Consider the following 14,939-nt stretch of genomic DNA (forward strand, 5'->3'; position numbering starts at 1 on the left):
AAAAAGTGTCTGTATTTAAATACATAACATATGCTTTCTCATTAAATATTGTTAACAATAAATTTCAATAGCAAACCCAGTTTGCATTTCGAATTCGCAAATAACATTTATATAAAAAAAATGTTCAGGCATACTTACTATCTTTTATGATCTAAAAAATGCCAAATTATGCATCCAACTTTATTTATACTATTGCTGAAGAACGCCAATTAATCAACCCCTACGTTGTGTCTGATGCCATAATTTGAGTCTGTGCCCAATTTCAGCAAATCCTGGCCTCCTTACTGCTTGCTCATGCCAACATTCAACCATTAAGCTATAAGCTAAAGTTGGACAATTGTCTGGACAAGGTAATAATTGCCTCGCCCTAACCATGTTGATTACTTCTTGATTACTATATCCATAATAGGGCTAAAAAAAATTTATCATATAAATTTTGCCAAATATAATTTTGTTACAATAATAAAAACAATATAAAACTAACTTGTAAGCCATAGCTGTAAATTTCCCATAACACAACACCATATGACCATACATCACTCTCTGTTGTAAATTTGCCATACAAAATTGATTCAGGTGGCATCCATCGGACAGGCAATAACGATTTGGACTGTACTCTAAAGTATAGAATATATAAAATGCATTAGAGAATCAAATAATAGTTAATCATTTCATTTATTTTACCTATAATAATCTGAACTATAGATATCTCGTGACAAACCAAAATCTGAAATTTTTACAGATAAGTTATCACCCACTAAACAGTTTCGAGCTGCCAAATCCCTGAATCATAAAAGGTTAATTTTTAATACAGAAATTGTATGAAAAAATCACATATTTTAGCATAAAAATCTAAAATTACCTGTGTACATAATGATGTCCTGCAAGATATTCCATTCCATTTGCAATTTGCATTGCAATCTGTATAAACTGCACAGAAGATAAACTTTTGCCTTCGTTTGGTGAGTTAGCTATCAAAAACTCATGCAAATCGCCTTGAGTCATATATTCAAATAACATACATAAAGGTTCTTGTTTTAATACCACTCCTAAAATACACACAATATTGTCATGACGTAAGTCTGTTATGAGATCAATTTCTCTTCGAAAATCTGTTTGCGTCTTAACAGAAGCGTTCTCTTTTTAAAGCCTTTACTGCCACAAATAATTTTGTGCCATCATGCTTGGATAATTCTCCCTTGTATACTTTGCCAAATGCTCCTTCCCTAATTCTTCAATAAACTTGACATCTTGCAAATATATTGTGATACTCGATTCACTGTGCTTCGTCCTATTATATTAATACCAAATAATTAGTTCATTTTTCAAAAATATTGTCTATGTATAACACTGTATTTGAGCATTTAGTGCTTTTTCAAATCTCTTAAAATCCAAGGATTAATTACCTGGTGGCGTATTAACAGCAGTCAATAAAGAGCTCATTTCAATAGGCGAGTTTAACCGTGAATTTCCATAAATGTTCTTATCAACATTAGGCAAATTTATCTGAAAATAAAACTAAATAAATCAATTGAAACAAAATAATAATTATTTTACACTGCAAATTTTAATTACATTTTGTATATTATCAGTATTGCTGTTCCTTTTGTATTTTTTGCACCAATAACAAAATAGAGTAAGCAATAATAGTGCAGTCAAGGAGATCATAACGGCAGCAATATAGAACCATAGTCTAGGTGCACATTGTGGCACATTGCAAACCTCTTTTTCCATTTTGATATTATAACACCAAGGTAAACTACTAGAACCACCCGGATTTCTGTAACAAATAATTATAATGAATATGACTTTTCATGCATAGTATTAAAGTTATAGATTTAATTCAATAAATATAGTTTAAGCAAATGATTTGGTCAAAAAAATTTTGGTCAAAAAATTTTGGCCCAAAAAAATTGGTCAAAAAAATTTGACTCAAAAAAATTTGGTCAAAAAAATTTTGGTCAAAAAAATTTTGTCAAAAAATTTTGGTCAAAAAAATTTTGGCCCAAAAATTTTGACCAAAAAAATTTTGGCCGAAAAAATTTTGACCCAAAAAATTTTGGTCAATAAAATTTTGGTCAAAAAAAAAATGATCAGAAAAATTTTGGCCCAAAAAAACTTTGACCCAAAAAATTTTGGTCAAAAAAAATTTTGGTCAAAAAAAATTTGGCCCAAAAAAATTTGGTCAAAAAAATTTTAACTCAAAAAAATTTTGGTCAAAAAAAATTTGGCCTAAAAAATTTTGGCCCAAAAAAAATTTTTGGTCTAAAAAATTTTGACCCAAAAAATTTTGGCCCAAAAAATTTGTCAAAAAAATTTTGGTCAAAAAAATTTTGGCCCAAAAAAATTTGGTCAAAAAAATTTTGGCCCAAAAAAATTTGGTCAAAAAAATTTTGACTCAAAAAAATTTTGGTCAAAAAAATTTTGGTCCAAAAAATTTTGGTCAAAAAAATTTTGGCCCAAAAAATTTTGACCAAAAAAATTTTGGCCCGAAAAAATTTTGACCCAAAAAATTTTGGTCAATAAAATTTTGGTCAAAAAAAAAATGATCAGAAAAATTTTGGCCCAAAAAAACTTTTGACCCAAAAAATTTTGGTCAAAAAAAATTTTGGTCAAAAAAAATTTGGCCCAAAAAAATTTGGTCAAAAAAATTTTAACTCAAAAAAATTTTGGTCAAAAAAAATTTGGCCTAAAAAATTTTGGCCCAAAAAAATTTTTGGTCTAAAAAAATTTTGACCCAAAAAATTTTGGCCCAAAAAATTTGTCAAAAAAATTTTGGTCAAAAAAATTTTGGCCCAAAAAAATTTGGTCAAAAAAATTTTGACTCCAAAAAATTTTGGTCAAAAAAATTTTGGTCCAAAAAATTTTGGTCAAAAAAATTTTGGTCAGAAAAATTTTGGCCCAAAAAAATTTGGTCAAAAAATTTTGGTCAAAAAAATTTTGGTCTAAAAAATTTTGGTCAAAAAAATTTTGGCCCAAAAAATTTTGACCCAAAAAATTTTGGCCCGAAAAAATTTTGACCGAAAAATTTTGGTCAAAAAAATTTTGGTCAAAAAAAAATTGATCAGAAAAATTTTGGCCCAAAAAAATTTTGACCCAAAAAATTTTGGCCAAAAAAAATTTGGCCCAAAAAAATTTGGTCGAAAAAATTTTAACTCAAAAAAATTTTGGTCAAAAAAAATTTGGCCTAAAAAATTTTGGCCCAAAAAAAATTTTTGGTCTGAAAAAATTTGGTCAAAAAAAATTGGGTCAAAAAAATTTTGGCCCAAAAAAATTGGTCAAAAAAATTTTGGTCAAAAAAATTTTGGCCCAAAAAAATTTGGTCAAAAAATTTTGGCCCAAAAAATTTTGACCAAAAAAATTTTGGCCCGAAAAAATTTTGACCCAAAAAATTTTGGTCAAAAAAATTTTGGTCAAAAAAAAATGATCAGAAAAATTTTGGCCCAAAAAAACTTTGACCCAAAAAATTTTGGTCAAAAAAAATTTTGGTCAAAAAAAATTTTGGTCAAAAAAAATTTGGCCCAAAAAAATTTGGTCAAAAAAATTTTAACTCAAAAACATTTTGGTCAAAAAAAATTTGGCCTAAAAAATTTTGACCCAAAAAAAATTTTTGGTCTAAAAAAATTTGACCCAAAAATTTTGGCCCAAAAAATTTGTCAAAAAAAATTTTGGTCAAAAATTTTGGCCCAAAAAAAATTTGGTCAAAGAAATTTTGGCCCAAAAAAATTTGGTCAAAAAAATTTTGACTCAAAAAAATTTTGGTCAAAAAAAATTTGGTCCAAAAAATTTTGGTCAAAAAAATTTTGGCCCAAAAAATTTTGGCCCAAAAAATTTTGACCAAAAAAATTTTGGCCCGAAAAAATTTTGACCCAAAAAATTTTGGTCAATAAAATTTTGGTCAAAAAAAAAATGATCAGAAAAATTTTGGCCCAAAAAAATTTTGACCCAAAAAATTTTGGTCAAAAAAAATTTTGGTTAAAAAAAATTTGGCCCAAAAAAATTTGGTCAAAAAAATTTTAACTCAAAAAAATTTTGGTCAAAAAAAATTTGGCCTAAAAAATTTTGGCCCAAAAAAAATTTTTGGTCAAAAAAATTTTCGGAAAAAAAATTTTGGTTTAAAAATTTTGGTCAAAAAAAAATTTGGTCAAGAAAAATTTCGGTCAAAAAAATTTTGGCCAAAAAAATTTTGGACAAATAAATTTTTGGTCAAAAAAAAATTGGTCAAAAAAATTTTGGCCCAAAAAATTTTGACCCAAAAAATTTTTGGTCAAAAAAATTTTGGTCAAAAAAAATTTGGTCAAAAAAATTTTCGGAAGAAAAATTTTTGGTCAAAAAAATTTTAGTCTAATAATGAATAATTTGGACTAATAAAATCATTTTTTCTACCAGGGAAACAGTCACAATTTTGAATTAAAATGGCGAAATGAAATAAAATAAATCTCGTCAAAATCGTTTCGACGTATCATGAGAACAGTCACATTTTTACATTTGACAGCGCCATTTGAATTCAAAATTGTGACTGTTTTCCTGGTAGAAAAAATGATTTTAGTACGAAAAATATTCAATTTTATACAAAATCTCGTCAAAATCGTTTTGATGTATTAGGAGAACAGTCACATTTTTACATTTGACAGCGCCATTTTAATTCAAAATTGTGACTGTTTTCCTGGTAGAAAAAATGATTTTAGTACAAAAAATATTCAATTTCATACAAAATCTCGTCAAAATCGTTTTGATGTATTGTATAGAAGAAAAATATTGGTCAAAAAATTTTGACCCAAAAAATTTTGGCCCAAAAAAATTTTGACCCAAAAAATTTTGGCCCAAAAAATTTTGGTCAAAAAATTTTGGTCAAAAAATTTTTTGGTCAAAAAAAATTTGGTCAAAAAAATTTTGGCCCAAAAAATTTTGGTCAAAAAACTATGGCCCAAATTTTCAGAAGAAAAATTTTGGTCAAAAAAATTTTGGCCCAAAAAATTTTGGTCAAAAAAATTTTGGTCAAAAAAATTTTGGTCAAAAAAATTTTCGGAAAAAAAATTTTCGGAAAAAAAAATTTGGTCAAAAAAATTTTTAGAAGAAAAATTTTGGTCAAAAAAATTTTGGCGCAAAAAATTTTGGCCCAAAAATTTTTGGTCAAAAAAATTTTAGTATTTAATTTAGTTAATTTAGTTAATTTTAGTAATTTTTACTAATAATGAATAATTTGGACTAATAAAATCATTTTTTCTACCAGGGAAACAGTCACAATTTTGAATTAAAATGGCGAAATGAAATAAAATAAATCTCGTCAAAATCGTTTTGATGTATCAGGAGAACAGTCACATTTTTACATTTGACAGCGCCATTTTAATTCAAAATTGTGACTGTTTTCCTGGTAGAAAAAATGATTTTAGTACGAAAAATATTCAATTTTATACAAAATCTCGTCAAAATCGTTTTGATGTATCCTAATGGAGAACAGTCACATTTTTACATTTGACAGCGCCATTTTAATTCAAAATTGTGACTGTTTCCCTGGTAGAAAAAATGATTTTAGTATTTTCTGGTCAAAAAAATTTTGGCCCAAAAAATTTGGTCAAAAAAACTTTGGTCAAAAAAATTTTGGTCAAAAAAATTTTGGTCAAAAAAATTTTGGCCCAAAACATTTTAGTCAAAAAACTTTTGGCCCAAAAAATTTTGGTCAAGAAAAATTTTGGTCAAAAAAATTTTGGTCAAAAAAATTTTTGGTCAAAAATATTTTTGGTCAAAAAAATTTTGGTCAAAAAAAATTTGGTCAAGAAAAATTTCGGTCAAAAAAATTTTGGTCCAAAAAATTTTGGTCAAAAAAATTTTCGGAAAAAAAATTTTGGTCAAAAAATTTTGGCCCGAAAAATTTTGGTCAAAAAAATTTTTGGTCAAAAAAATTTTGGTCAAAAAAATTTTGGAAAAAAAATTTTGCCCAAAAAATTTTGGTCAAAAAAATTTTGGTCAAAAAAATTTTGGCCCAAAAATTTTGATCAAAAAAATTTTGGTCAAAAAATTTTTGGTCAAAAAAATTTGGTCAAAAAAATTTTGGCCCAAAAAATTTTGGTCAAAAAAATTTGGCCCGAAAAATTTTGGTCAAAAAAATTTTGGTCAAAAAAATTTTTGGTCAAAAAAAATTTGGTCAAAAAAATTTTGGCCCAAAAAATTTCGGAAAAAAATTTTTGGTCAAAAAATTTTGGCCCATAAAAATTTAGCCAAAAAAATTTTTGGTCAAAAAAATTTTGCTAAAAAAATTTTGATCAAAAAAATTTTGGTCAAAAAAATTTTGGTCAAAAAAAATTTTGGTCAAAAAAATTTTGGTCAAAAAATTTTCGGAAAAAAAATTTTGGTCAAAAAAATTTTGGCCCAAAAAATTTGGTAAAAAAAATTTTTGGTCAAAAAATTTTGGTCAAAAAAATTTTGGTCAAAAAAATTTTGGCCCAAAAATTTTGGTCAAAAAAATTTTGGTCAAAAAAATTTTGGTCAAAAAAATTTTGGCCCAAAAAATTTTGGTCAAAAAAATTTTTGGTCAAAAAAATTTGGTCAAAAAAATTTCGGAAAAAAAATTTTGGCCAAAAAAAATTTGGTCAAAAAAATTTTGGCCCAAAAAATTTTGGTCAAAAAAATTTTGGTCAAAAAAATTTTTGGTCAAAAAATTTTTGGTCAAAAAAATTTTTGGTCAAAAAAAATTTGGTCAAAAAAATTTTGGCCCAAAAAATTTTGGTCAAAAAAATTTTGGCTCAAAAAATTTTGGGACTTATTAATTTGGACTAATAAAATCATTTTTTCTGCCAGGGAAACAGTCACAATTTTGAATTAAAAAGGCGAAATGAAATAAAATAAATCTCGTCAAAATCGTTTCGATGTATCAGGAGAACAGTCACATTTTTACATTTGAAAGCGCCATTTTAATTCAAAATTGTGACTGTTTTCCTGGTAGAAAAAATGATTTTAGTACGAAAAATATTCAATTTCATACAAAATCTCGTCAAAATCGTTTTGATGTATTAGGAGAACAGTCACATTTTTACATTTGACAGCGCCATTTTAATTCAAAATTGTGACTGTTTCCCTGGTAGAAAAAATGATTTTAGTATTTTCTGGTCAAAAAAATTTTGGCCCAAAAAATTTTGGTCAAAAAAATTTTGGTCAAAAAAAATTTGGTCAAGAAAAATTTCGGTCAAAAAAATTTTGGTCCAAAAAATTTTGGTCAAAAAAATTTTCGGAAAAAAAATTTTGGTCAAAAAATTTTGGCCCGAAAAATTTTGGTCAAAAAAATTTTTGGTCAAAAAAATTTTGGTCAAAAAAATTTTTGGTCAAAAAAATTTTGGTCAAAAAAATTTTTGGAAAAAAAATTTTGGCCCAAAAAATTTTGGTCAAAAAAATTTTGGTCAAAAAAATTTTGGCCCAAAAAATTTTGATCAAAAAATTTTTGGTCAAAAAAATTTTTGGTCAAAAAAAATTTGGTCAAAAAAATTTTGGCCCAAAAAATTTTTGTCAAAAAAATTTGGCCCGAAAAAAAAATTTGGCCCGAAAATTTTGGTCAAAAAATTTTTGCAAAAATTTTTGGTCAAAAAAAATTTGGTCAAAAAAATTTTGGCCCAAAAAATTTCGGAAAAAAATTTTTGGTCAAAAAATTTTGGCCCAAAAAATTTAGCCAAAAAAATTTTTGGTCAAAAAAATTTTGGCTAAAAAAATTTTGATCAAAAAAATTTTGGTCAAAAAAATTTTGGTCAAAAAAATTTTGGTCAAAAAAATTTTGGTAAAAAAATTTTGGTCCAAAAAATTTTTAAAAATTTTGGTCAAAAAATTTTGGCCCAAAAAATTTGGTAAAAAAATTTTTGGTCAAAAAAATTTGGTCAAAAAATTTTGGTCAAAAAATTTTGGCCCAAAAAATTTTGGTCAAAAAAATTTTGGTCAAAAAAATTTTGGTCAAAAAAATTTTGGCCCAAAAAAATTTTGGTCAAAAAATTTTTTGGTCAAAAAATTAAAAAAATTTTGGTCAAAAAATTTTGGCCCAAAAAATTTTGGTCAAAAAAATTTTGGTCAAAAAAATTTTTGGTCAAAAAAAATTTTGGTCAAAAAAAATTTGGTCAAAAAAATTTTGGCCCAAAAAATTTTGGTCAAAAAAATTTTGGCTCAAAAAATTTTGGGACTTATTAATTTGGACTAATAAAATCATTTTTTCTGCCAGGGAAACAGTCACAATTTTGAATTAAAAAGGCGAAATGAAATAAAATAAATCTCGTCAAAATCGTTTCGATGTATCAGGAGAACAGTCACATTTTTACATTTGAAAGCGCCATTTTAATTCAAAATTGTGACTGTTTTCCTGGTAGAAAAAATGATTTTAGTACGAAAAATATTCAATTTCATACAAAATCTCGTCAAAATCGTTTTGATGTATTAGGAGAACAGTCACATTTTTACATTTGACAGCGCCATTTTAATTCAAAATTGTGACTGTTTCCCTGGTAGAAAAAATGATTTTAGTATTTTCTGGTCAAAAAAATTTTGGCCCAAAAAATTTTGGCCCAAAAAATTTTGGCCCAAAAAATTTTGGCCCAAAAAATTTTGGTCAAAAAAATTTTGGTCAAAAAAATTTTGGTCAAAAAAATTTTGGTCAAAAAAATTTTGGTCAAAAAAATTTTGGCGCAAAAAATTTTAGTCAAAAAACTTTTGGCCCAAAAAATTTTGGTCAAAAAAATTTTGGTCAAAAGAAAATTGGTCAAAAAAATTTTGGTTAAAAAAAATTTGATCAAAAAAATTTTCGGAAAAAAAAATTTCGGAAAAAAAATTCTAGTCAAAAAAATTTTGGCCCAAAAAATTTTGGTCAAACAAATTTTAGCCCAAAAAATTTTGGTCAAAAAAATTTTGGCCCAAAAAATTTTGGTCAAAAAAATTTGGTCAAAAAAATTTTGGTCAAAAAAATTTTGGTCAAAAAACTTTTGACCCAAAAAATTTTCGTCAAAAAAATTTTGGCCAAAAAAATTTTTGGTCAAAAAAATTTGGTCAAAAATTTTCGGAAAAAAAATTCTGGTCAAAAAAAAATTTTGCTCAAAAAAATTTTGGTCCAAAAAATTTTGCTCAAAAAAATTTTGGCTCAAAAAATTTTGGTCAAAAAAATGTTTGGTCCATAAAATTTTGGTCAAAAAAAATTTCGGAAAAAAAATTCTGGTCAAAAAAAATATATACTAAAAATACACGTGATGTTTGGTGGGGGAGGGGGTGATAATTTTGAATATCACCATGTATCACCAAGGGGGAGGGGGGGTCCAAAATTCCTTAAAAACTCGCACACGTGATTAATGGACGTCCCCAAAGTGAAAAAGATTTTTAAGATTCAATTTCCCGACGTTTCAAGTATTTACAATAATTTTCCTGCCTTCTACTTCCGATAGTACGCAATCTCAAAAATCAAGATCAGAAAAATTTTTAGAAAAAAAATGTTGGTCAAAGACATTTTTGGACAGAAAAATTTTTTGGTCAAAAAGCTTTTGGTCAAAAAAATTTCGGGAAAAAAATTTGACATTTTTGGACAGAAAAATTTTTTGGTCAAAAAGCTTTTGGTCAAAAAAATTTCGGGAAAAAAAATTTGGTCAAAAAAATTTCCATCAGAAGAATCACTTTTCAATTTTATGTTTTTATTTCAGTTTGCTCGTCAGTAGAATTCCATTTATATTTACTATCTTCTATCTCAGCTCGTCGGTAGAATCGCTTTTTTATTCTATAAGCCAAAAAATATATATATGCCAAAATTATTATTTTTGGTTGTGATAATAATTAAAAACATTTGTTTACGTTCATTAATACATTAATGAAACAAGATTCAGGAAGTATTCTAGCAATAAGTTAAATATCAAATTAAGAAGAGTGTTTAAAACTAAACAAAAAAGTTTTAGACTTTTTTAGTTATGAATATGTCGATTCATAATTTTGAACATTTATTGAAAAAATAAGTTATTATGAAAAATTATTTTGCCTCACCTTGTGCATTCAAAATACTCAAACAAGTATCTTGTGGCTTAAGACACACTTCCTTGGCATCTTCTTTAGCATTGCAAACCCTGCGATTCCTTGGGAAAACATCAACATTACAAAGGTTACTTGATTTCTAGGTTTTGAAAATAAAAGGAATTTATTTATTAACACGTTCACGCCGGGACGATTTTTGGTATGTTCTTCTGTGAGCCGGCGCATTGTTATTGCCTTGGAAATGCGGGTCACCGGTGGCCTGCGCCGCCCGGTGGAACAGACTCGTGCGGGTCACCGGTGGCCCACGCCGGCGTGAACGTGTTAATTGTACAGGCAGTACTGCACAGCGTGCGTTATGAGTTGTAAATATATATATATATATATATATATATATATATATATATATCATCAGTACAGCACAGCGAGTTATAAATGGAAACAAATAGCATAATATTAGTAGTAAATCTTGTCAAATAAAACAACATTTTTCCTTCAATATTTTATGTCAAAAATCAATCCAACTCTGAGATCGGATGAAGACTTTGAAATCTGTCGCGGTCGTTAGTCGACCCGGTCGACCAAAGTCGGATCCAAAAAAAAGTCCAGATGAGACGACCCAATCAGATTCTGCTCCGACGGCAGAATCAAATGATTGCTCATTTGAACAAAAACCCAACAAAAAGTTGAGTTGACACTCACGATAGTACTGAGTGCAATGAAACAGCTATTAGGTCGTTATTTTATAATCGCCCTTGCAGTATTTTGAAGCGTATGCATCAATGCCGAATGCATTCATGTTTGGCGCCATCTCGTTATGTTTAATAATAACTGGCAGAATGACTGGTATTTCATCGTGTAGAAGATTGTTTATGATGATACCCATAGATAAATAAGTATAAATGATGATACCCTAACGAAAGTTGTAATGGACTAGCGGGTTAAAAAGATCTGGTTGAAAACGTCAGGGTAACACATGAAACTTAAAGAAAAGAGGTATTTGTTTCATAAGTTCAGTAAAATTTACCCATACGTTTCTTTAATCAAAATGTAACAATTATATATTGTTACCAAAAAAATTTTTGGTCAAAAAAATTTTGGTCAAAAAACTTTTTGGACAAAAAAATTTTTGGTCAAAAAGCTTTTGGTCAAAAAAAATTATGGGAAAAAAAATTTTGGTCAAAAAAATTTCTGGAAAAAAAATTTAGGTCAAAAAAATTTTTGGTCAAAAAATGTTTAGTCAAAAAAATTTTGGTCAAAAAAATTTTTGGAAAACAATTTTTGGTCAAAAAATTTTTAGTCAAAAAAATTTTGGTCAAAAAAATTTTTGGTCAAAAAAATTTTAGTCAAAAAAATATTTGGTCAAAAAAGTTTTGCTCACAAAAATTTTTGGTAAAATAAATTTTGGTTGAAAAAATTTTGGTCAAAAAATTTTTGGTCAAAAAATTTTTGGTCAAAAAATTTTTGGTCAAAAAAATTTGGTCAAAAAATTTTGGTCAAAAAACTTTGGTCAAAAAAATTTTGGTCAAAAAAATTTTGGTCAAAAAAATTTTTGGTCAAAAAAATTTTGGTCAAAAAAATTTTGGTCAAAAAAATTTTTGGAAAAAAATTTTTGGTCAAAAAATTTTTGGTCAACAAAATTTTGGTCAAAAAAATTTTTGGTAAAAAAATTTTTGGTCAAAAAAATTTTGGTCAAAAAATTTTAGTCAAAAAAATTTTGATCAAAAAAATTTTGATCAAAAAAATTTTTGGTCAAAAAAATTTTTGGTCAAAAAAATTTTAGTTAAAAAAATTTTTGGTCAAAAAATTTTTGGTCAAAAAATTTTGGTCAAAAAAATTTTTGGTCGAAAAAAATTTGGTCAAAAAAATTTTGATCAAAAAAATTTTGATCAAAAAAATTTTGATCAAAAAAATTTTTCGCCAAAAAAATTTTAGTCAAAAAAATTTTTGGTCAAAAAACTTTTTCGTCAAAAAAATTTTAGTCAAAAAAATTTTTGGTCAAAAAATTTTTGGTCAACAAAATTTTGGTCAAAAAAAATTTTGGTCAAAAAATTTTTGGTCAAAAAAATTTTGGTCAAAAAAATTTTGGTCAAAAAAATTTTTGGTCAACAAACTTTTTGGTCAAAAAAATTTTAGTCAAAAAAATTTTTGGATAAAAAAATTTTTGGTCAAAAAAATTTTGGTCGGACAAAAAATTTGGGAAAAAAATTTTTGGGAAAAAACATTTTTTGAAAAAAATGTTTGGGGAAAAAAATTTTGGAAAATGTAAAAAAAAATTTGGGGAAAAAAATTTTGGAAAAAAATTTTGGGAAAAAAATTTTTTTGGGAAAAAATTTTGAAAAAAAAATTTGAGAAAAAAAAAATTTTGGGGAAAAAAATTTTTGGAAAATTTTTTTAAAAAAAAAATTTGAAGAAAAAAAATTTTTTGGAAAAAAAAATTAAGGAAAAAAAATTTTTGGGGAAATATTTTGGGAAAACAAATTTTTTTGTCAAAAAATTTTTTGGGAAAAATTTTTGGGAAAAAAAATTTTAGAAAAAAAAAATTTTGGAAAAAAAATTGGGATAAGAAGGGAAAAGATCCATACAATCTGAGATCGACAAAGACTTTGAAATCCGGTTTTCCAAATTCCGCGATCCCATCATTCACGCTGCGATCGCTAGTTGACTCCGAACCCGGTCTTCCAAAGTCAACGAACACGATCGCTTCTCACTCGCTCACACATACTCAACACACCATGGAACATGCAACATGCAACTCACACAACACACAAAACTGACAGCCCCCTGCTGCCAGTGCCCGCACCGACAACACCCCGGGAACATTCAGGCTACGGGTCGATTTCCTTCGCTTCGATTTTCTAAATAAAATTAGAATCAATGTATTTTATAAGCTTTTAGATTATATTTAATTTTTTGTGTACTAAATCCAGAATGATTAACCCCTTCGACTCGGATGCCAAAAATTTGCTAGTGGAAAGTGTTCAAAATCAAATTAAAGAATTTACGTAAATATTTATATAATTTTAATGATAAATGTTAAAACAGTTAAAATTATTGGACCCCAGGACCGGCTCTGTATATATATATATATATATATATATATATATATATATATAGAGATGGGTAACTCACTCCGGAGTTATCACTCGGATACAACTCCTCCCTCGGAGTGAATCCGAGTGGAGTTGTTTCACAGGATTTGTCATATCCGACTTCCTTAAACTGGTATCAAATCTGTTAACTCGTACAGACATTTAGTGTTTTTGTCGATTTTGCTTTGAGAAGGAAGCGGTCACTTTCTTATCTCGCAGGCAGTTTTATGACCTTTTTTAGGTATAAAAGACAAGATAAATACCATTGTGTATTTTCCAGAAAATACAAAAATGTTACTTTAAAGATACAGAACAATGAAATTGTATTCAAGTGTGAATGGCTCATATGTATAATTTATTGAATAGTAAGGGGTGATATTTCTAACTACGACAATCTTTGGCCGTAAATGACGGCAAATAAATACAAAACGAATTACATTTAAAATGAAAAATATATGAAACGAAAGACATTTATTTAATCTTGTTTTTCCATAGCCTGAAATAACAACACTTTAGAGTACAAAATTTATCAGTGACATCATTAGTATTAAAGCAGTAAAAAATATTCATTATCATATTATTACTTTTACACAATTATATAATTGTGTAAAAGTAATAATATGCTAATCGAACTACGCGATATAATATTAATTCTCAAATGGAAATAGCCAATTTTTTTTTAATTTCAATAATTATTACAACTGTTAAATTATTAACATCTAGTAATATTGATAAATAATATCATTAATTTAAATAAATAAAAGTGCGAAGGATAAAATTTACATGAAAATAATATCCGTAATATTTGATTTGAAATAAAATATAAGCAAATAATAATAAAAATAAAATTAATAAATAATATAAATAAAATTTCTGAATAATAAAATATTACTAGAAAAATAATAAAATATAACAAAATAACAATAATAGAAATAGTAAGATAATAATAATAATAATAATAATAATAATAATAATAATAATAATGTTAGCGTTTACAAATTTATGAGATCATTGGGAATTTTTCGTTTTAGCCTTGTTGAGCGCGCTTCTGAGAACACTTTGTGTGCCAAGTAATTTGAGTGTTCGTCTATTCTTCTTTTGTAGTTGTTTGTTTTTTGTTGAATTAAGAAAGAAATTTAGAAGAAAAATTTTGAAAGCAGAAGTATTACGTTTTGCTTTTATTACAAAGTTTACTACTTAATTTTTAAATAAAATTAATCAAAAAAATCAATTATTTTCTCATCAGAAGGAAATCATTAAATTGAATTTGATTCTCAAATTTTGCGTTTTTACTTTGGTCAACACTGCTAAAAATATAAGTCACTGAGTCGATCATCTGGTCGACCGAATAATTATTTTATTGCTAATTATTTATAAATTTTTATTTCAAATAATTAATGGGATTTGACAAATCCTTAGACACATAGACAGCGTACTATAGAACACATTTGTTTCGAGTATTTCTGCTTCAAAATTGTCGGAGTCGTAGAGTTGTTAAGCGGATATAACTCCACCATGAAGCGGAGTCAAATCCGAGTCGATCCGGCTTCGGATATAATAAGCCCATCTCTAATATATATATATATATATATATATATATATATATATATATATATCAAAGCGCTTACATGTCAAATCACCCAAAAAAAATTTAGAAAAAAAATTTTTTGGGCAAAATTTTTGGGAAAAAAATTTTAGAAAAAAAAATTTTGGGGCAAAAATTTTTGCGGAAAAAAATTTTGGAAAAAAAAATTTTTTGGAAAAAATTTTTGAGAAAAAAATTTTAGAAAAAAAAATTTGGAAAAAAAATTTGGGGAAAAAAATTTGGGGAAAAAAATTTGGGGAAAAAAATGGGATAGGAAGGGAAAGGAT

The 14,939-nt window shown here is 26.5% G+C and overlaps 1 protein-coding gene across 1 annotated transcript; it reads right to left on the reverse strand.

Annotated features, from left to right (window-relative positions):
• Positions 1-38: 38 nt before the first annotated feature.
• Positions 39-4,640, reverse strand: LOC113374847 (tyrosine-protein kinase transmembrane receptor Ror-like). The gene is given in 9 exon segments (XM_026614811.1): positions 39-411; positions 485-617; positions 685-783; positions 863-1,143; positions 1,145-1,224; positions 1,227-1,295; positions 1,395-1,506; positions 1,576-1,780; positions 4,618-4,640. Coding segments are annotated over 9 exon segments (1,200 nt in total). The 3' UTR covers positions 39-213.
• Positions 4,641-14,939: the final 10,299 nt, after the last annotated feature.

The sequence above is a fragment of the Ctenocephalides felis genome, unplaced genomic scaffold (genome assembly GCF_003426905.1).
Source record: "Ctenocephalides felis isolate EL2017-DRISC unplaced genomic scaffold, ASM342690v1 CF-g0.4_SCAFFOLD_01886, whole genome shotgun sequence".
Taxonomy (NCBI): domain Eukaryota; kingdom Metazoa; phylum Arthropoda; class Insecta; order Siphonaptera; family Pulicidae; genus Ctenocephalides; species Ctenocephalides felis.